Source organism: Phyllopteryx taeniolatus, chromosome 2 (assembly GCF_024500385.1).
Source record: "Phyllopteryx taeniolatus isolate TA_2022b chromosome 2, UOR_Ptae_1.2, whole genome shotgun sequence".
In the NCBI taxonomy this organism is placed as follows: domain Eukaryota; kingdom Metazoa; phylum Chordata; class Actinopteri; order Syngnathiformes; family Syngnathidae; genus Phyllopteryx; species Phyllopteryx taeniolatus.
Window position 1 is genome coordinate 26,961,039 of NC_084503.1, and position 22,001 is coordinate 26,983,039.

At 41.5% G+C, this 22,001-nt stretch overlaps 1 protein-coding gene and 1 long non-coding RNA gene across 3 annotated transcripts in view; one reads left to right on the forward strand and one right to left on the reverse strand.

The window, feature by feature from the left end:
- LOC133474165 (uncharacterized) overlaps window positions 1-22,001 on the forward strand; it is a 49,095-nt gene that overhangs the window by 22,575 nt on the left and 4,519 nt on the right. The window lies entirely within an intron of this gene.
- The window catches only part of tox3 (TOX high mobility group box family member 3), a 98,571-nt gene that overhangs the window by 19,063 nt on the left and 57,507 nt on the right, over window positions 1-22,001 (reverse strand). The window contains exon 2 of one of the 2 annotated variants that reach the window (XM_061765568.1): window positions 15,838-15,903. The exons of the other annotated variant lie outside the window; for it this stretch is intronic. Within the exon in view, the coding sequence (XP_061621552.1) occupies window positions 15,838-15,903 (66 nt within the window). The remainder of the gene's footprint in view (window positions 1-15,837; window positions 15,904-22,001) is intronic. 2 annotated transcript variants of the gene reach the window in all.

Consider the following 22,001-nt stretch of genomic DNA (forward strand, 5'->3'; position numbering starts at 1 on the left):
GCAATTCTCAGAACACATCTGAGGTGTTCATCACGCAGCTGGGATCTGTAGGATGTTTTGTTGGTGTTCATCACACTAAAAATCTGTTCACACACACATGTAGATCCAAACACCACCAGCATCTTCTGTGCCATCTTCTGGATTTTTGGAAATTTGTCTGCACTTAATGAAGCATGAAACTTATCCACTTCGAGAATTGAATTTCTCTTTTCAGACAGTAACTGTCATATCCTGTTTTGTTTGCTTGTCTGTTTTCTGTTGTGTTGCAGTCCCTGGGTGCAGGTCAGTGGGTGGCGTCTCCCGCGATGCAGCTGCTGGTGAGTTGTCATCAGCAGTGTATTTAAGCATGGGAGACGCATTGGACTTCACTTCTTGCCATTGCCTTGCCAGCTTTGTTACATTCTCGTGCATTCCCACGTTCATTCTGTCCTGCCAGTAGCTATTTTTGTTTATTTTTCTAGTCAGTACTACTGTGTTTTTCTGTTCTTGTTTAGGTTAGAGTTTGTTCTCCTAGTTTCCTTTAATGTTTTCCTCCTGTGGCTCCCCATTCACCGTCCTTATTTAAGTACTGGTCCGCTAGATGGTTTTCACGTTGACCTTCTGTCACGTCACTTTCTGTTTATAGTCGTCTTTTCACGTAAGGGTGCTCCCTTTGTTGAATAAAGTCTGTAAACATGCATTTTCTGTTGTTTTTCTTTGGGGTCCAAATATATATATATATATATATATATATATATATATATATATATATATATATATATATATATATATATATATATATTATATTTGACGCAGCTGTAACAATATCACATTGGCGATCAATCAGTTCCATCTGCAGCTCCCGTGGCGCTGTTTCAGGGTCTTGTGTGACTGAATCTTGGATGGGTACGCACCGGAACTCAGCATTTTGGCACAAAAAGTAACTTCACATGGCACCGGTGAAATATTGTATTTTATTTAATTTTTTCCCCCTTCTCTCGCTTATGGATGGAACCAAATGCTATAAAACATCCATCCATCCATTTTCTGAGCCGCTTCTCCTCACTAGGGTCGCGGGCGTGCTGGAGCCTATCCCAGCTGTCATCGGGCAGGAGGGAACCCTGAACTGGTTGCCAGCCAATCGCAGGGCACATAGGAACAAACAACCATTCACACTCACAGTCATGCCTACGGGCAATTTAGAGTCTCCAATTCATGCATGTTTTTGGGATGTGGGAGGAAACCGGAGTGCCCGGAGAAAACCCACGCAGGCACGGGGAGAACATGCAAACTCCACACAGGCGGGGCCGGGGATTGAACCCGCGTCCTCAGAACTGTGAGGCTGACGCTCTAACCAGTCGGCCACCGTGCCGCCTGCTATAAAACAATTGCAGTCAATTTTCAATAAAGTTTGTGACTTTGTCCGAGTTTTTAATTTTGGCCAACGGTGAATTTGACCTATTTGCTCAATAAGAACTTGATCGATTGCTGATTAATTGTGTGCTTTATTTAGGCAAAAATGGATGCAGTACTTGGCCGCAACCTGCAGAGACGCTGTGACAGTCGCTATGGGAAGTTGAGCTACATCCAATATGGGCAGTATTATTCTGGAATGGAATCAGGAGTTCAGATCATTCATCCATGCAATTAAAAATGTATTTGTATTTACAATTTTACATTATTTGATTACATTTTAAAATGTACAGAATCTTGTAAATGTTCTTTATCACACATAATATGATTCTTGGCCTGCGATTGACTGGCGACCGGTTCAGGGTGTACCCCGTCTCTCGCCCAAAGATAGCTGGGATAGGCTCCAGCAGCCCGTGACCCTAGTAAGGATAAGCGGTAAAGAAAATGGATGGATGGATATGAGTCTCACATAATTGCTGTATTGGGGGAGCTAATTTTAATAAATGCCCATCTCTAATAGATACTGTGGTCTATCAGATGTTTTTTTCACAATACTTTCCAATTATTGCGTGATTGCTGTAGCATCATACTACCATTATTATTGACCAAATATTGTGATATTGTATTACCACCACTACTTGACATCCATTAACTTCTAAGGGCATCTAAATCAGCACGAATAAACAATAACCATCCAGTGGCAGAAACACTGAAATTTTCATTTAGAAAACAGAACCAGTTCACCTTCAGTTCACAGGGAGCTAAAGTCCAATTTGTCAAAATGCCAGCCACGGGCTGCCTGAGTGCAGAATAGATTACAAGCACTTCCACTAAGAACTGTCTGCTATGAGCCCTCTGCTGTCATAAGCTTCATTCCACTCAAAAAGTCCCAGTGATGTCAACATGCGAATAACAAAACAAAAAAAACTCTCCAAAAGTTAATCAACTGAACTGCCAAGAATCGGGCGGGAGCTCCAGAGATCCTCCATCCTTGCTGCGTTCATCTTGTCGGACTTCCTCTGCCGAGCCGGGTCAAGCTGTATGCCGGCGTGGAGACCTTGTGGTCCCAGTCTCATCTGTATCATATAATGTAGCAATCTAGAGTTGCTTTGACAGTGAGGCACAATGCACAGAAGAGACAGCTTTGGGTAGTAATAGCAGTATTAGCAGAAGTAGTAAGCGGCTTATGAAACTTTCCTTGTGTTTCAATGAACAGGATAGTCTAGACCATGGCTTGTGATTAAATGTTACATGATACAATATGCAATGTTTAGTATTTGTATTACAGGCGGTCCTCAGTTTACATTATGTATGTGTGTGTATATATATATATATATATATATATATATATATATATATATATATATATATTTATATGTCCATCCATCCATCAATCCATCCATCCATTTTCTTTACCGATTATCCTCATTAGGGTAGCGGGCTGCTGGAGCCTATCCCAGCTATCAGCTATAAACCCTCAACCGTTCGCCAGCCAATCGCAGGGCACACAGAAACAACCATTCACACTCACATTCACACCTTCGGGCAATTTAGAGTCTTCAATTAACCTACCATGCATCATGTTTTTGGGATGTGGGAGGAAACCGGAGTGCCCGGAGAAAACCCCGCAGGCACGGGGAGAACATGCAAACTCCACACAGGCGGGGCCGGGATTCAAACCCAGGTCCCCAAAACTGTAAGGCAGATGTGCTAACCATTCGGTCACTGTGACGGCATATATATATATATATATATATATATATATATATATATATATATATATACACACACACACACACACACACACACACACACACACACACACACACATGCACACAACCCCAATCCAATGAAGTTGGGACGTTGTGTTAAACAAATAAAAACAGAATACAACGATTTGCAAATCATGTTCGACCTATATTTAATTGAATACACTAAAGAGACAGGATATTTAATGTTCAAACTGATAAACTTTATTGTTTAAAGCAAATAATCATTAACTTAACTGCAACACGTTCCAAAAAAGCTGGGACAGGGTCATGTTTACTACTGTGTTACGTCACCTTTTCTTATAACAACATTCAATAAACGCTTGGGAACTGAGGACAGTAATTATTGAAGCTTTTTAGGTGGAATTCTTTCCCATTTTTGCTTGATGTACAGCTTCAGCTGTTCAACAGTTCGGGGTCTCCGTTGTCGTATTTTACACTTCATAATGCGCCGCACATTTTGAATGGGAGACAGGGCTGGACAGCAGGCAGGCCAGTCTAGTACCCGCACTCTTTTACTACGAAGCCACGCTGTTGTAACACTTGCAGAATGTGGTTTGGCATTGTCTTGCTGAAATAAGCAGGGGCTTCCATGAAAAAGACATCGCTTGGATAGCAGCATATGTTTCTCCAAAACCTGTATGTACCTTTCAGCATTAATGGTGCATTCACAGATGTGTAAGTTACCCATGCCATTGGCACTAACACAGCCCCATACCATCACAGATGCTGGCTGTTGAACTTTGCGTCCATAACAGTCCGGATGGTTTGTTTCCTCTTTGGCCCGGAGGACACGACGTCCACAATTTCCAAAAAACAATTTGAAATGTGGACTCGTCGGATCACAGAACACTTTTCCACTTTGCATCAGTCCTCACACTGCGTCAGCACACCGGCTGTGTGTGTGTTTCTAGTTTTTAAAGAGTAATTACAAATGGCGTCACATTTTGCAGCTCTCTTCCTGAAATAGACGAATTTAGAGAATGGAACATGCAGAAGGCGAGTAGATGCAGTGCTTACAGTAAATCCAAGGCCTATGCCTCTTTTCCCCTGCATGGTACCTGCTAATGTTACATGGTGCTATCATATTTTTAAGCTTCTAAAGTTTACTGTGCAAGCACGGTGGATGAGTGGTTAGCACATCTACCATACTGTTCTGAAATTTGGGGTTCAAATCTCATCTCCTCTTACAACCCCAATTCCAATGAAGTTGGGACGTTGTGTTAAACATAAAAACAGAATACAATGATTTGCAAATCATGTTCGACCTGTATTTAATTGAATACACTACAAAGACAAGATATATAATGTTCAAACTGATAAACTTTATTGTTTTTAACAAATAATCATTAACTTAGAATTTTATGGCTGCAACACATTCCAAAAAAGCTGGGACAGGGTCATGTTTACCATTGTGTTACATCCCCTTTTCTTTTAACAACATTCAATAAACGGTTGGGAACTGAGGACACTAATTGTTGAAGCTTTTTAGGTGGAATTCTTTCCCATTCTTGCTTGATGTACAGCTTCAGCAGTTCAACAGTCCGGGGTGTCCGTTGTCGTATTTTACGCTTCATAATGCGCCACGCATTTTCAATGGAAGACAGGTCTGAACTGCAGGCAGGCCAGTCTAGTACCCGCACTCTTTTACTATGAAACCACATTGTTGTAACACGTGCAGAATGTGGTCTGGCATTGTCTGGCTGAAATAAGCAGGGTCGTCCATGAAAAAGACGTGCTTGGATGGCAGCATATGTTTCTCCAAAACCTGTATGTATCCATAACAGTCCGGATGATTCTTTTCCTCTTTGGCCCGGAGAAGACACGATGTCCACAATTTCCAAAAACAATTTGAAATGTGGACTCGTCGGACCACAGAACACTTTTCCACTTTGCATCAGTCCATCTTAGATGAGCTCGGGCCCAGAGAAGCCGGCGGCGTTTCTGGGTGTTGTTGATAAATGGCTTTTGCTTTGCATAGGAGAGTTTCAAGTTGCACTTATGGATGTAGTGCCGAACTGTATTTACTGACATTGGTTTTCTGAAGTGTTCTTGAGCCCATGTGGTGATATCCTTTACACATTGATGTCGGTTTTTGATGCAGTGCCGCCTGAGGGATCGAAGGTCATGGGCATTCAACGTTGGTTTTCGGCATTGCCGCTTACATGCAGTGATTTCTCCAGATTCTCTAAACCTTCTATGATATTATGGACCGTAGATGATGAAATCCCTAAATTCCTTGCAATTGTTCATTGAGGAACATTGTCCTTAAACTGTTCGACTGTTTACCCACGCACTTGTTCACGAAGAGGTGAACTTCACCCCAGCTTTGCTTGTGAATGACTGAGCAATTCAGGGAAGCTCCTTTTATACCCAATCATGGCACCCACCTGTTCCCAATTAGCCTGTTCACCTGTGGGATGTTCCAAACAGGTGTTTGATGAGCATTCCTCAACTTTCTCCGTCTTTTTTGCCACGTGTCTCAGCTGTTTTGGAATGCGTTGCAGCCATAAAATTCTAAGTTAATGATTATTTGCTAAAAACAATAAAGCTGATCAGTTTGAACATTAAATATCTTGACTTTGTAGTATGATGCAAAGTGGAAAAGTGTTCTGTGATCCGACGAGTCCACATTTCAAATTGTTTTTGGAAATTGTGGACGTCGTATCCTCCGGGCCAAAGAGGAAAAGAACCATCCGGACTGCTATGGACGCAAAGTTCAACAGCCAACATCTGTGATGGTATGGGGCTGTGTTAGTGCCAATGGCATGGGTAACTTACACATCTGTGAAGGCACCATGAATGCTGAAAGGTACATACAGGTTTTGGAGAAACATATGCTGCTATCCAAGCGACGTCTTTTTCATGGACGCCCCTGTTTATTTCAGCAAGACAATGCCAAACCACATTCTGCAAGTGTTACAACAGCGTGGCTTCGTAGTAAAAGAGTGCGGGTACGAGATTGGCCTGCCTGCAGTCCAGACCTGTCTCCCATTCAAAATGTGCGGCGCATTATGAAGCGTAAAATACGACAACGGAGACCCCGTACTGTTGAACAGCTGAAGCTGTACATCAAGCAGGAATGGGAAAGAATTCCACCTAAAAAGCTTCAACAATAACTGTCCTCAGTTCCCAAATGTTTATTGAATGTTGTGTAAAGAAAAGGTGACGTAACACAGTGGTAAGCATGACGCAGTCCCAGCTTTTTTGGAACGTGTTGCAGTTAAGTTAATGATTATTTGCTTTAAACAATGAAGCTTATCAGTTTGAACATTAAATATCCTGTCTTTTTAGTGTATTCAATTAAATATAGGTTGAACATGATTTGCAAATCATTGTATTCTGTTTTTATTTATGTTTAACACAACATCCCAACTTCATTGGAATTGGGGTTGTATATGTTTATATATATATATATATATATAAGCCCCCAGACCCTGAGAACGTTTTCATCGCCTTGTTTTATTGGACTTTTCCATCCAAATAGTTATTGTAATTATGACTTTACTACTGGGTTAGTGTCTGTCATACGTTGATGCTGGGTTACGTTGATGCTGTTGGAATGGAACCCCTTTACACTTTGGTTTGTACAAGATCTCCACTTTCTTGCAAGACTAACATGTTGTTTTTCTGTGTTTAAAAAAAGTAAAGTAAAAATATTGCCTTGCAGTAGGGTGGAACAGGAAATTGGAGTCCAACAAAACAAATAAGTAAGAAGGTTGGCCATGGTGAGCTCTACTTAAAGGGGACCAGAATCGTACTTGACTATCAGCAATGGTTTAATTTTTAATGAACAACAAGGATGTTGATGACATGCACTGATGGAAACGGGCGGCAGTATCACTGCTGGGCCATCTCCTCGGCATGTTAATGATGAGACATTAACATCTGCACCAGAGGCCTTCAGTGCTTTCAGATCTCATTTGGAACAAGGGCGGTTGAAATATGTCTCCTGTCCATGAGGAAAGACCCTCTCCGGGGTGTTTAGGGGGGGAGAGGTGTCAGATCCTGCTGGATGTCGGCGAGTGTCACGGTGTTCCTAACATCACCGCAAGTCATTTCTAATAAAGCCATGGTGTTCAGTTATAGCACAGATTATGATGCCTTTCATTAGGTTGCACTAAATACATGTGAAGAGGGTGCGCAAGATTGTTACTAAAAATACATGCACGCACACAAGCTGAAAATGCCGTGCGACAAAAAACCTGTCAGTATGAAATCTTACCTTGATAAGTCACAGTCCACTTAGAAAAGTGTACACAACAACAATTTTCATATTCTGCCCTCTACACACCCCAATTAAACCATATACAGTATGGCCAATCCAAAGCACCACACATATTTAAATGAGCCATGCTGATCAATGCTATGTGACGGGTGAATTATGGCAACGAGCGAGTTGCCATAAAGCTTATAATTGCCATAAAGCTTATAATTGTTTATATTAATCGTTTAAACATATACACCACAAACTATAAGCTCAAAACAATTTATATATCATTTCAAACTCCTCTTATAACATTGTAAAATTGTAAGGGAGTAAAAGTATTGTAACTTATTAACAGCAGCGGACGTTTTTTCTGGTCTCCTCAACTCCTGTGACTTCGAGCGCACAGGCGGAACCTCAGGTTGCATATTAGTCCGCCGCAGCATAATATTCAAAATTCTCCGAAAGGCGACTGATTTGCATGTATACACTATATATGAGTGAGGAGTGAGGAAGGACAGATCGCATTCAGACATGGATGAATAACATTACAAAGTAATTTTTACAGTAATTGTACGTTTTCATCTAAGAAAAACTGCATTTTCTTAGTTCTTAGATGAGCAAAAGTACAGGAACAGATAGACATATATATATATATGTATGTATGTATGTATGTATGTATATATATATATATGTATATATGTATGTATGTACGTATATATATATATATATATATATATATATATACACACATACATACATACATATATATATATATATATATATATATATATATATATATATATATATATATATATATATATATATATATATATCACTGACTATATATATATATCACTGACTCACTGACACTACTATGCGATTGGGGCATATCCAGTATAATGCACATTGTTTAAAGAGCAATAAGATTACAAAAATGCTCACAGAAACAAATATAAAAACAAGCAGGTTAAATTGTTATCAGAGAAATTATTTTCTCTTGCAGGTTTTTTTTTTTTTATCTGAGTGCCATCAGGCTGCTCTTTCAGGAAGAGAGAGAACAAAAAGCTTTTCAGGCAATACTCCCAGCCCTTCAATAAATGTCCTAATGTGATTCGCAGATGCAATAACCAAGACATGTTGAAGGCAGCAGCATGTAATTACTGAATGTAGCCGGCCTGAGAATCAATGGCAGGCAGGATTAAGGATCCAGTTTCAAATCAGCAGACGGCCAGAGTGCAACTGCTCAAATGACAACATCAGCCAATGAAAGCTCTAATCAACATTATTCCAAATTTGTAGTCCATTTCTACATATTTATAGTTCATTAGCCATATCTAATGTGATTGGCTAAGTAAAGTGATACGTCTGAGTGGAAGACAATCTTAGTTGACTGTATCTTTTACTCCGAGGCAAGCAGTCAAAGCTTTTTCCCTGCGAGGTTGTGTGCTTTTGCAGCCACGACCAGGTCATCTTATCTCATCCTCTAAGTGCATAAGGTAAATGATACACTCGCAATCAAAACGCCACAGCCAATGCAAAAGCACTCTAAATATATGCAATACATTGTCAACGAATTGCGGTAAATGGAACGCTTCATTGCCTGACCCTCAGATAGATGTGTCCCATTTCCCATTAAGAAAAAAAAAAAAGAACTTTCTCCAATCATACATAGACCTTATCCTTCACACACAGACCTTAATGAATTAACATATTGGAAGACTGCTGCTAATCAAAGCAGCACCACTGAAACAGTTAAACACTTCAGAGTTAGTAGCAAAGCCGGGATAAAAATGTTGAAACACAGAAACACGCGGTTTGGCAGTTCTGTATGAACGGCACGGACATGGAAGAGGGGGCGGGCGCGAGGTCAAGTCAGCAATATTTTGCTGTCGTATGTATGATCAAAGACAAAAAAAAATGGGAAGCCCCACCCCCGATTCTGTGTCAGTGCTATTTATACAGGACAGCGACAGGAAAAAGTGGGAACATTTTTTTCCCCCCCTGCTTGGGTAGTAGCTGTGTAGATATAAGAAAGAATGACAGAATATTTGTTGTTTTGGCAGAAGAGAGACCACAAAAAGGTAGAAAGATGCCAGCTTTTTCTCATGTTGCTCTTTGGTGTGAATGGCCCTGTCACAGAATCATGGGGGCCAAGTCTGCTGGCAATGTTCTGGCTTTGAACGTAGTATCAGAGGTGAAATGAGGCAGAAAGCCAGAATCAGAAATATCTTTCTTGGCCAAGTATGTTAAGATGCACAAGAAATTTATCTCCGGAAGTTGGGGCCAAAAGTACTTCATTTTCGGTTGCACATGATTAAAACGTGGTAAACTGATGTAATTTCCCCCTATTTTTCTTGAAAATAATAAAATAATGTATGTTAGTTTCACACATTTTCAACATGTGCAACCATGTTCGAATTAAGTAAATTCAAAGGACAAAAAGTCAGTAGAGAGGAAATAAGGAAGAAAGCAAGAACATTTTTTAAGTGATCTCTGTGTGAAAGACGCTTCAAAACCAAATGCAATTTCTGTTTTTATGTCAGCAGACAGAACTGTAGAGTAGCTTTTTAGCTTCTCCAATATGTCTTTGAGAAGTAAAGCAGGCATGTACATTATCATATTTCCAGGTTATCAGAACATCTCTTACTGAGTGCAGACACATCACATCGCCGTAAACTCTTTGGACGTCAGCAGCAATGCAAGATGTGAGCACTAAGCTACCTGTGTTGTCTCTGGGTCTCGTGACAAAAGATGAGGCAGAAATGTTTCAGGCAATAAAAATAACAGAGCGGAATTGAGTAACAGGCATTCATCAATATTAAAAGTAGAGAGGGGTTCATGGTGTATTGGGCTTATTATATTGGAATTGGTGCTTAGAATTAGTGAATTATGAGGCATAAAGAAATGAAAAAGAGCTCTATTATTCATGGAATGGGGCCAATGAAAAGAATCAACTGAATGGAAATGATAGTGAAGGATTACCAAGGAAGGAAGCTACACTATGTTCCTTGTTATTTCTGTTTAAATAAGATTAGTTTTTTCAATTTTATAGACACTTCACGCAACCAAAAGAGATACATTTCCAAATAAAGATTAAGTATGAAAATCAGGAAACGTGTCTGGAAAGAAACACAAAAAATAGAGAACGAACTGCCGTCATCAAATCTCCTGAGAGTTCAGATCATTGGGCATTTGACGGATTAACGCCACGAGTCTGCTTTGCTTTTAGTGCATTGTTTTAAAGACCACCACAGTAGGATCCCAGTTATAGAACAAAGAAAAAATGTGATGACCAAGCTGTACATGCGTTTGGTTACTAGCTGCTCAGTAGTAACAATAACGAGAATTCAACACTAACCAAGCATCTACAGTGGAAAGTCAGCTGCATTTGGTCAATATATAAAGAGACTTGGCTCTCAAGCACTCGTCTCGCTCTGCACTTTGGCTACATACACGTCAAGAATTATTTTTTACACTAACAGTCAAGAATATGTAAAAGTGATTCTTTTCTTTCAGGGGTGGTGGGGTTCTTTTCTTCTTTTACATTTGCATGACAGTGACGGGCATTACTTAAAATATTACCCAAATAGTTAATATAGCTTTATTTACAGGGATACTTTTTACCCTGGAATATTTCTGTTTATATATTTTTGTGAGTTCCGATGGGAAAACTTGCTTCTGAATACCAACTAGGGCTGCCACGATGAGTCGATTAGTCACGACGAGACAGCTCTGCACATCACTCTTGTTCTTAAAAATGGGCACACGCACACTTTTCCTCCATTCCTCAGTCATCTTCTCACCCGCTAGAATTCTGTTAAACAAGCTGGTCAAAAACTCCACAGCCACCTCTCCTAGATGCTTCTGTACCTCCACAGGAATGTCATCAGGACCAACTGCCTTTCCATTTTTCATCCTCTTTAATGCCTTTCTAACTTCCCTCTTACTAATCATTGCCACTTCCTGATCCACCACATTTGCCTCTTCTACTCTTCCTTCTCTCTCATTTTCCTCATTGATCAACTCCTCAAAGTATTCTTTCCATCTATCCAGCACACAACTGGCACCAGTCAATACATTTCCATCTCTATCCTTAATCACCCTAACCTGCTGCACATCTTTCCAATCTCTATCCCTCTGTCTGGCCAACCTGTATTGATCTTTTTCTCCTTCTTTAGTGTCCAACCTGGCATACATGTCATCATATGCCTCTTGTTTGGCCCTTGCCACCTCTACCTTTGCCCTACGTCACATCTCAATGTATTCCTTTCGCCTCTTCTTGGTCCTCTCAGTGTCCCACTTCTTCTTAGCTAACCTCTTTCCTTGTATGATTTCCTGTACTTTGAGGTTCCACCACCAAGTCTCCTTCTCCCCTTTCCTGCCAGAAGATACACCAAGTACTCTCCTGCCTGTCTCTCTGATCACCTTGGCTGTAGTGGTCCAGTCTTGTGGAAGCTTCTCCCGTCCACCGAGAGCCGCACAACACTCGTCCTTTCTCAGCTTGCACAACATGGTTCTCTGCTCTGCCTTTGTCTTCTTAATCTTCCTCCCCACCACCAGTCATCTTACACACCACATTCTATGCTGTCTAGCCCCACTCTCTCCTACTACTACCTTACAGTCAGTAAGGTAACCTCCTTCAGATTATATCGTCTGCACAAGATGTAATCCACCTGCGTGCTTCTACCTCCGCTCTTGTCGGTCACCCTATGTATTGTACTTGCCTCTTCTGGAAAAAAACGTGTTCACTACAGCCACTTCCATCCTTCTTGCAACGTCTACCACCATCTGTCCCTCCAAGTTCCTTTCCTGGATACCGTACTTACCCATCACTTCTTCATCACCCTTATTACCTTCACCAACATGTCCATTACAATCTGCACCAATTACGACTCTCTCTCTGTCTGGGATGCTCAGAACTACATCATCTAGCTCCTTCCAGAATTTCTCTTTCACCTCTCGGTCACATCCTACCTGTGGGGCATAGCCGCTAATAACATTATACATAACACCCCGAGGCGAACGTTGTTAACCCAGGCCACGACCGATCCGATATGGAATTCTTTAGATGAACGCTCACATTTGTTTGGCAAAGTTTTAAGCGGCTCAGAAAATGGATGGATGGATGTTACTTTAGGATAAACCCCGCAATCATGCACACATATAGAACATCCAATAACCCCCACAGGCTCATATTCTTTCAGCGCTGTGGAAACAATTACAACTTATTAACTGTAGTTTGCTCTACCTGTGTCACACTACTGCTAAGGTCTACACACCAGAGGGCGTGACATATAAACTGGTGTGGCTCATGTGTGAAAAAAGCTCAAATTGTTTTTTATTCAGTGGGTGCGACTTACAGTCAGCGCCATAAATATTGGGACATCGACAAAATTGTCATCTTTTTGGATCTAAACACCAAAGCAAAGCAAAGCAAATGTATTTATATAGCACATTTCATACACAAGGTAACTCAATGTGCTTTACAGGATTATAAACATTTAAAACAAAGAGAAAAAAATAAACTAAAGGTACAATTAAAACAGCGTACAGTGCAAGAAATATCATTTAAAAGTGGAAATACTCTAAAAAGCATGGGAAAAGGAAGAGTTTTTACCTGGACTTAAAAACATTCACACTTGGGGCTGATGTCACTTCTGTTGGCAACTTATTCCATTTGTGTGCAGCATAATAGCTAAACGCTGCTTTACCATGTTTGCTTTGGACTCTGTGCTCGCCTATTTTACTTGAGTCTGTCGATCTCAGAGCCCTACTGGGTTTATATATCATTAGCATTTCTTTCATGTATTCAGGACCTAAACCAGTGATTTGTAGACCAGGAGGAGAACTTTAAAATATATTCTCAAGCTGACTGGAAGCCAGTGTAAAGACTTTAGAACTGGAGTAATATGCTCTGACCTCTTTGTTCTGGTCAGAACCCGAGCTGCAGCATTCTGAATGAGCTACAGATGTTTAATGCTCTTTTTGGGGAGTCCAGTCAGAAGACCATTACAATAGTCTAGTCTACTTGAGATAAGAGCATGGATGAGCTTCTTCTGGTCTGCTTGACACATGCAAGCCTTCACTCTGGATATGTTCTTCAGTTGGTAGAAGGCAGTTTTAGTCATTGATTTGATATGACTGTTGAAAGTCAGGTCGGAATCTATCAGAACACCAAGGTTTCGGACTTGGTCTTTGGTTTTTAAAGAGAGTGACTCCAGGTATTTACTTACAGCAATCCTCTTTTCTTTATTGCCAAAAACAATGATCTCAGTTTTGTTGTGGTTTAATTGAAGAAAATTTTGGCTCATGGAGTTATTTATCTGTTTTAGACAGTGACTCATCTGGAGACACTGCTAGATATAACTGTGTGTCATCTGCATAGCTATGATAGTCAAAATTAAAGTTCTGAAGAATTTGACCGAAGGGTAGCATATACAGACTGAACAGGAGGGGTCCAAAAACTGACCCTTGAGGGACTCCATAGGTCATTGGCATTCGGTGAGACTGAACATTTCCAATGGTTACAAAATAGTTTCTTACCTGCAGGTAGGACCTGAACCATTTAAGGACTGTTCCATTTAGTCCTACCCACGTTTCCAACCTGTTCAGCAGTATATTATGATCCACCCTATCAAAAGCCGCACTGAGATCCAACAAGACCACAATTGACACGTTTCCCGAGTATATATTCAACCTTATATCATTAAGCACTTTGATAACAGCAGATTCTGTACTGTGATGAGTTCAGAAACCTGATTGAAATTTGTCAAAAAGTCCATTTAAGTTCAAGAAATTGCTGAGTTGATTAAAAATAACTTTCTCAACAATCTTGGCTATGAAAGGGAGATTTGAGATGGGTCTATAGCTTGCTAACATGCTAACCACCACAATGGATTTGGATGTGCTTGAACTGCAGACTTTCAGCTTTAATTTGAGGGTATTTACATTCAATTCAGGTGAAGTGTGTGGGAATTACAACAGTTTGTATATATGCCTCCCACTTTTTAGGGGAGCAAATGTAATGGAACTAATTAAGAATCATAAATCAAGCTTTCACTTTTTAATACTTGGTTACAAAAGCTTTGCAGTCAAATACAGCCTGAAGTCTGGAACGTATCGACATTACCAGCGGCTGCATTTAATTCCTGATGATTTTCTGCCAGGCCTCTACTCCAACTGTCTTAACTTTCTGATTGTTCTTGGGGCGTTTTCCCTTCAGTTTTGTCTTCAGGAAGTGAAATGCATGCTCAATTGAATCCAGGTCAGGTGATTGGCTTGGCCATTGCATAACATTCCGCTTATTTGCCCAAAAAAAAAAAAACAAAAAACTGGTTGCTTTCGCAGTATGCTTTGGGTCATTGTCCATCTGCACTATGAAGCGCCGTCCAATAAGTTCTGCAGCATTTGGCTAAATATGAGCAGATATTATTGCCTGAAACACTTCAGAATTCATCCTGCTGTTTTTGTCAGCATTCACATTATCAATAAATACAAGGGAACCAGTTCCATTGGAAGCCACACATGCCCACGCCATGACACTACCACACGTCACTGATGGTGGTAGTGTATATGCTGTACCAGCAGTGCACTCAGTAGATTGAATTTTACGGTAATCAGTGTACAGTGAAACACGCTTTAAACACTAAATGTATTAAAACACACTTGTAAATGTATTTAAAACACACAAAATTCTGTGTAAGATACACTGGGTACCTTTAAGAGGCAGGGCCTGGTGGGGTGACGTGTGACGTTGGCAAGTCTGCATGTGAGCGTCTGGATATGAGCTGTTGCTAACAGCAGCTCCTGCGTGAGCATACTCATTGTGTTGGTGTTTTACTGTTCTGCTAGTGTTCAATAAATGGCTAAAAAGTGCATCAGAGACCATGTGCCTCTCCTTTCCCATATGCATTATAGTAAATAAGAACAGTATACAGTAAAAACCCACAAAAAAATATCTCTATAAACTGCAGGTTTCCACTGCAGACAGATAGATATCTGTCTGTGTGTAAAAATCTGAAATATAGTAGGGGTGTGAAGGATGAACTGCGGGGGAGCATTGTATCCTTAAAAGGAAATGTACTTATCATTCATTCATCTTCCGTACCGCTTATCCTCACTAGGGCTACGGGCGTGCTGGAGCCCACTGGTGTACTGGTGTACACTCTGCACTGGTCGCCAGCCAATTGCAGGGCACATATAAATGAACAACCAGTCGCACTCACATTCACACCTACAGGCAATTTAGAGTCTTCAATTAACCTACCATGCATGTTTTTGGGATGTGGGAGGAAACCGGAGTACCCGGAGAAAACCCACACAGGCAGGGGGAGAAAATACAAACTCTACACAGGCGAGAACCCGGGTCCTCATAACTGTGAGGCAGACGTGCTCACCAGTCGGCTACCATGCCGCCATGTACTTAACAATTAATCAAAATTATTGCTCAAAGACATGTATACTCACATCACCAGCAGTCAGCAGGGCGGTGTTCGCTTCTGACATGTTCATGTAGTTGTTGTTGTTCTGGAACTGAAAAGGGATGAAAAAAACAGCAAAAACACAATCAACTTTCTGCTCTCCTCACAGTGGACAGCTGTCACTCAAATGCACTCCCCGCCCAGTGTTTTCACACTGGCCCTGACCCACTTTTTTTTTCTGCTGCTCGCACAAGGACACGCTGCCACTTTGGCCCCCCGATGATTGTGTCACTCGGAGAGGCCTGGGCCAATTCAAAGTGGGAAGTAATGAGACGCCGCTCTGCCTATTCAGCCCTTTCGGGGGTGACAATTAAGTGCGTTTGCATGACAAAGACAAGTATCAAGATGCACTAGCAGTTTATTAACTTCACATAACCTGTGGATGAGTAGTGATACCACAGGAGGTCGAGTGTGTTGTACATAAGGGCGAGGGGGGGGGGGGGTAGTGTGACACTGGGTAATCAGAGGGAGCTAATGTGAGTGTTGGCAGTCATAGCTGTTGGTATTAGAGCAGCCTTTCCCAAACACCCACAAGCCACGCACCCCCTTCAGCATTTGGCGAACCCCAGTCTCTCTTGCACTCTCAAAAAAAAGAGAAAAAAAAAGCTTTTAATAGCAAACTTTTTAAGCCACACACCCCCTTCAACATCCTGCCAGAGATGGTGCACCCCCTCCCCCTGCACAGACCCTTAATAAAGTCAGAATAGCTTTTAATGCTAACTTTTTAAGCCATGCACACCCTTCAACATCCCAGCAGAGTTGACACAGCCCTTTATTCCCTAAAAACCCTCAAAAATGTCAGAAAAGCTTTAACTGCAAATGATTTAAGCCACACATCTCCTTCAACATCCCAATGGAATTGGCGCACCCCTACCCGTCGCACTGACTCGCAAAAAAATTCCTAATAGCATTTATTGCAAACTTATGTTATGCAACCTCTTCTACATCCTGACGGTTAGTGCACCCCTCTCTCCACACCCTCATAAAATTCAGAAAAGCTTTTGATGCAAACTTTCTAAGCCACGCACACCTTTTAACATCCAACAGATTCGGTGCATCCCTGTCTACCCCAAACACACCCGAACCCCCCACCTGCCTCGCGGCACACTCCCAAAACAACTTTAATTGCTGCCTTTCTAAACATTTTAAAAAACCTTTCCCAACCTTGTTCAGTCATGCACCTCCTTCAACATCACGACAGAGTTGGTATCGGTTGGTAAAGATGTAATAATTTTTACCGGACGGCCAATTATTTTTACGGGACGACCATTACGTCATAGTTTGGGAATTGCTGTATTAAAGTAATGACGGTGGTAAGTTCCACATGCATGCTTAAGCTACTAAAATCATACACTCTGCAAAGAAATACTATGTTTTCACAACCTCTGAACCCCCCCTTCCTGACCCGTGCACTGCCTGCTGGAAAAATGGCAGCAACTTCCTTTCTTTGGGGATGCAAGCGTGGTGAAAGGTCGGAACAATAGGACACAGAATGAAGAATTATGAGCTAGCAGCTGGTTCTGGCAGCACAATGCACTCTGTGTGGAGTGGGCCCGACCCACGCAAGACCCAATTTGGGTTGGGGGTGGTATAAGAATCCCGGTTTCTTCGTTAAACTTCTTATTTTCCATCTGTCTTTTTTGTGTGTGTGTCTTAAAACATCATTAAGAACTCCAGTTGATGAGAAGAAGAAGAAATAAACCAGTGTCTTATCTTTGCGGGGGCGAAACAATAGCAGAAACAAATTAAGATCAGAAATATTTTCAACCCTTTTGTCCCCTTTTATCCCCATCTCCTTTGATTCTGATGGGTTAGTATGCGAATATAATTACAGAGAGGACTTGGGCTAATCAACTAGGAATGCTATCCATTAATTGGTCTGTGCCCTGGAGGGAGAGCGAGAGGGAGGGGAGGATGGGGTGGGGGAGCTATGTTAACAGTGTTCTGCAGCAACGAGAAGGGGTTATCGAAGGAGGTGGTTCACAGCTTCTGGTGCCATCACACCTGAAGATGTCCTGCTCAACCCTGGTTGCCAGAGTTGTCGCACTTATGATTCGGCCTCACTTACCAAACTGGTAATTAACCCAAAAGCTGAACTTATCTTGTAAAGTGTTATTCTGTCACTTCAATTGCAAATTGCAGTCTCAGAGATGTCCACAGGCAGGAGGAACATTTGTATGATTATGGCAGCTGGAAGTGGATGACGGGAGAGAAATAGTATCAGAAACCACTTTCACACAGCTTTTATACAGCCTTGTATCATCACTGAAGCAAAAAGAAGTATAAGCCCTTTTCACACTGCTTTAAAAAAAAATGTTTTCCCTGCCTTTTAAATTGTGCTGCTTAAAAACTGTATTTACACAAAATGAGGTGATGAATTAGACTGGGCGATTAAAGAAAATACTGATAATCACAATTATTTTGATTGATATTGAAATCACATTTAATAATAACCCTAACTACCAAAACTCATCTTTAAAATAAATTAGTAACAAGTAAAATAATAATATATTTTAAAATAATAGCAATTAAAAACATAAATACCTGCTATTCCTGCTGTGCACGCCTTGGCCTCTTAGGGGCAGTGTCGTGCATGCATGGAGCTACACACTTATGATAAAAAGAGGACAAGAAGAAAGTTGAGCTTTAACTTTATTAAGATACTGATTTTTTACAGATTAGGAAGAATATATGTATGTGAGTACTGTTATATTACCTGTCTGTATGTGTTACTACAAGGTTTGTGTGTGAATATTCATTTGAAGGTGAATCCCTCCCGTGACTTCTAATGCTAATTTTTGGTATCCGGTCAATAGGGTTTTCCATTGTGTGTTAGCATTAAGCTGGTGATGTTTATAAAACGAACTATGTGTCCTATTTAAAAATACAATGTGTGTAATTATTTTTGTTGTTAGTTTAGTTTCACAGTAAACTGGGGTTTCAATAAATAGCTTATAGTACGCTCAGAGAGGGCAGAATGCACTCTTGTTACGGTAAAGCAAGCAACACAGGTGCATTCAGAGTGCTTTTACAATGCAGGAACTTGCATACACCAGGGTCTGACGTTGAGCCTTTTTGAGTACTGGCCTTATCGGCCATGACCCAAGTTGTGGTGGCCCTGAACTTCTATTAGCCCCGTATATTCATGATATAATATGAAGAAATTATTAGTACAATTGGATTAATGGACTCTGTACTTACTTCACTAAAATCAAGGCATTGCAATTTTACAAATTAATAATAATGCTTCAAAGAATAAATCAATTACAAAATTATTAAAATATTGACTTAGCACTGACATTTCAACAATGCTTTATCCTGTTTCTTGATGTTGTGCACACGATGTATAATTACTCTGATAAGGGTTTTGTGCTGCCGATTCCGGTACCGATAATCTGTGAGTGAGATCTGCCGATCAGATCATATAGATTGGCTGTAAATTTTATCAATTTTATTTATGGTGAGTGCTATTGGCTATATGTGCTGACATATATTACCTGTCTGTATGTGTTACTACAGCGTTTGTGTGTGAATATTTGTTATTTGAAGGTAAATCACACTTGACTTAAATCAGGCCATAATCAGATGCTAATATTAGCTAGCCCGTCAATAGGGTGTTCCATCGACTGTTAACATTAAGCTGGCCATTTCTGAAACGATGTGTGCCTATTATTTAAATATAAAATGAGGGGAATAATTTTTTATGCGCTTAGTTTTACAATAAACTCCAACTGGGGTTTCAGTAAACAGCTTTAAGCACGCTCAGGGAGGGCAGAATAATATTCTACAGAGTGCAGAGTATGAGCTGCTGTATGAGGCTAGCGGCATTGTCTTCGGCTATCGTCTTGATGATAAATGGAATTCGTGCCCATTTATCCAGTCAGGCGGTACTGGTCGCAGTTTCTCCTTGCTTCATCACACAGGAAGCAGGGGGTGTTAAAATGGAGCTGGCATTATTTTTTTTTACTTTTGGGGGTTGCATCAGAAGCCTCTTTCACAATGCCTTTAAACTCCAGCATGCATCCACCTTTTTCCAATGTTGCTGTTTTGTATGAACGATATTTATACGGAACGGGGGGACAAAGTCGACCCGACAATTTAGTATCAGTGGTATCAGAAACCACTTTTAAACATTGTGTAAAAGCTGTCATTTTTACACCATGTTCTTTTGCCTAAACGGCAATGACCCTGGAATGGAGAGACAAAGTGAATCTAGATAAAGATAGCGTTAAAGTCGGAGGGGAATTCTGAAATCTGTGAATACTGTGAAAGGGGTGTAGTCGCGCGGCACGGTGGCCGACTGGTTAGAGCGTCAGCCTCACAGTTCTGAGGTGCTGGGTTCAATCCCCGTCCCCGCCTGTGTGGAGTTTGCATGTTCTCCCCGTGCCTGCGTGGGTTTTCTCCGGGCACTCCGGTTTCCTCCCACATCCCAAAAACATGCATTAATTAGAGACTCTAAATTGCCCGTAGGCATGACTGTGAGTGCGAATGGTTGTTTGTTTCTATGTGCCCTGCGATTGGCTGGCAACCAGTTCAGGGTGTACCCCGCCTCCTGCCTGATGACAGCTGGGATAGGCTCCAGCACGCCCGCGACCCTAGTGAAGAGAAGCGGCTCAGATAATGGATGGATGGAAGGGTGTAGTCGCCATAATTGTGTGATTACGGGAAACTGTGTAACTGTGTGAAAGTGCACAATTGCAGCAATATCCCTGCCTTCACTGGGTTCTGTGTAAAAGGTGAAGCCTGGACAAATCTTCTTTTACGGTGTAAAATAAGCTTAAAGAGGAACAGAATGACACAGCTCCAAGATCCCTAGTTGCTGGTTCTGTGCACATTTTGAGGTGTCATCCGTAGTCAACACAATCACTCGAAATGTCATACATGACCGGTTAAATAGGATGACAACTTCATGAGCATGCAACTGTACATCAACCGACGGGTCCGGTTGAGATGCACAGCGAAAGTGCGGACATTGATCAGGATTTTCATTAGGGGGAAAAGCCAATCGTCGAAGTGATAATTAGTGGTGTGACATCCCCGCGGGGCTATGTGTTTCTATTAGCTTTCAAGGGGACCCTTTAAGAGCGTTTACTAATCTCCTCGGTGAACATCCTGAGAAATCATCCCCTGCCACATGTATCAATCTTCACAGCTGAAAGCTGTTTCGTGTCTCTGAGCAGTGGGGGCCGAAAGGCCTCAATGGAGATTGGGATTGTTATTCCCTATTTGATTTTTTTTTTCTTAAAGAGGAGGAGGAGCTACTTGGTGTTCTTGGAGTTCAATGCCAGATGAAATTAAGTGTGATTGGAGGGGCTGCGCAGCTGACGGTAAAATGGGTCAGCGCAGACAATGAAGGCCCTGTAATTAAAAATGATCGGACGAATGAATGTGCGTCTCTATGTATGTAGAGTGGAAAACAGTTTGTTCTCTCTGTTCTATCTCAGCTTTTTATTGCTTCCACTTCCTTTTCCAACGTCAAGGCAATTAACTGCAGGGGCAACATATACTGTCGTCTACGTCAGTGTTCCCCAACCTGTATTGAGCCATGGCACATCCATCCATCCATCCATCCATTCTCTGCACTGCTTATCCTTACTAGGGTCACGGGTATGCTGGAGCCTATCGCAGCTAACTGCAGTCAGGAGGCGGGGTACACCCTGAACTGGTTGCGAGCCAATCGCAGGGCACAAATAATCGAACAACCATTCACACTCACATTCATACCTACGGACAATTTAGAGTCACCAATTCATGTATGTTTTTGGGATGTGGGAGGAAACCGGAGTGCCCGGAGAAAACCCACGCAGGCACGGGGAGAACATGCAAACTCCACACAGGCGGGGCCGGGGATTGAACCCCGGTCTTCAGAACTGTGAGGCAGACGCTCTAACCAGTCGTACCGTGCCGCCTCATTGTTAATGCGTGATAGTAAAACCATGTTTATTTATTTATCAGTTAACCTACCATGCATGTTTTTGGGGTAGTGGGAGGAAACTGGAGTACCCGGAGAAAACCCACGCAGGCACGGGGAGAACATGCAAACTCCACAGAGGCGAGGCCGGATTTGAACAGGGGTCTTCATAACTTTGCGGCAGACGTTCTAACCAGGTGTCCACCATGCCGCCCCATGGCACATATTGTGCATAAAAA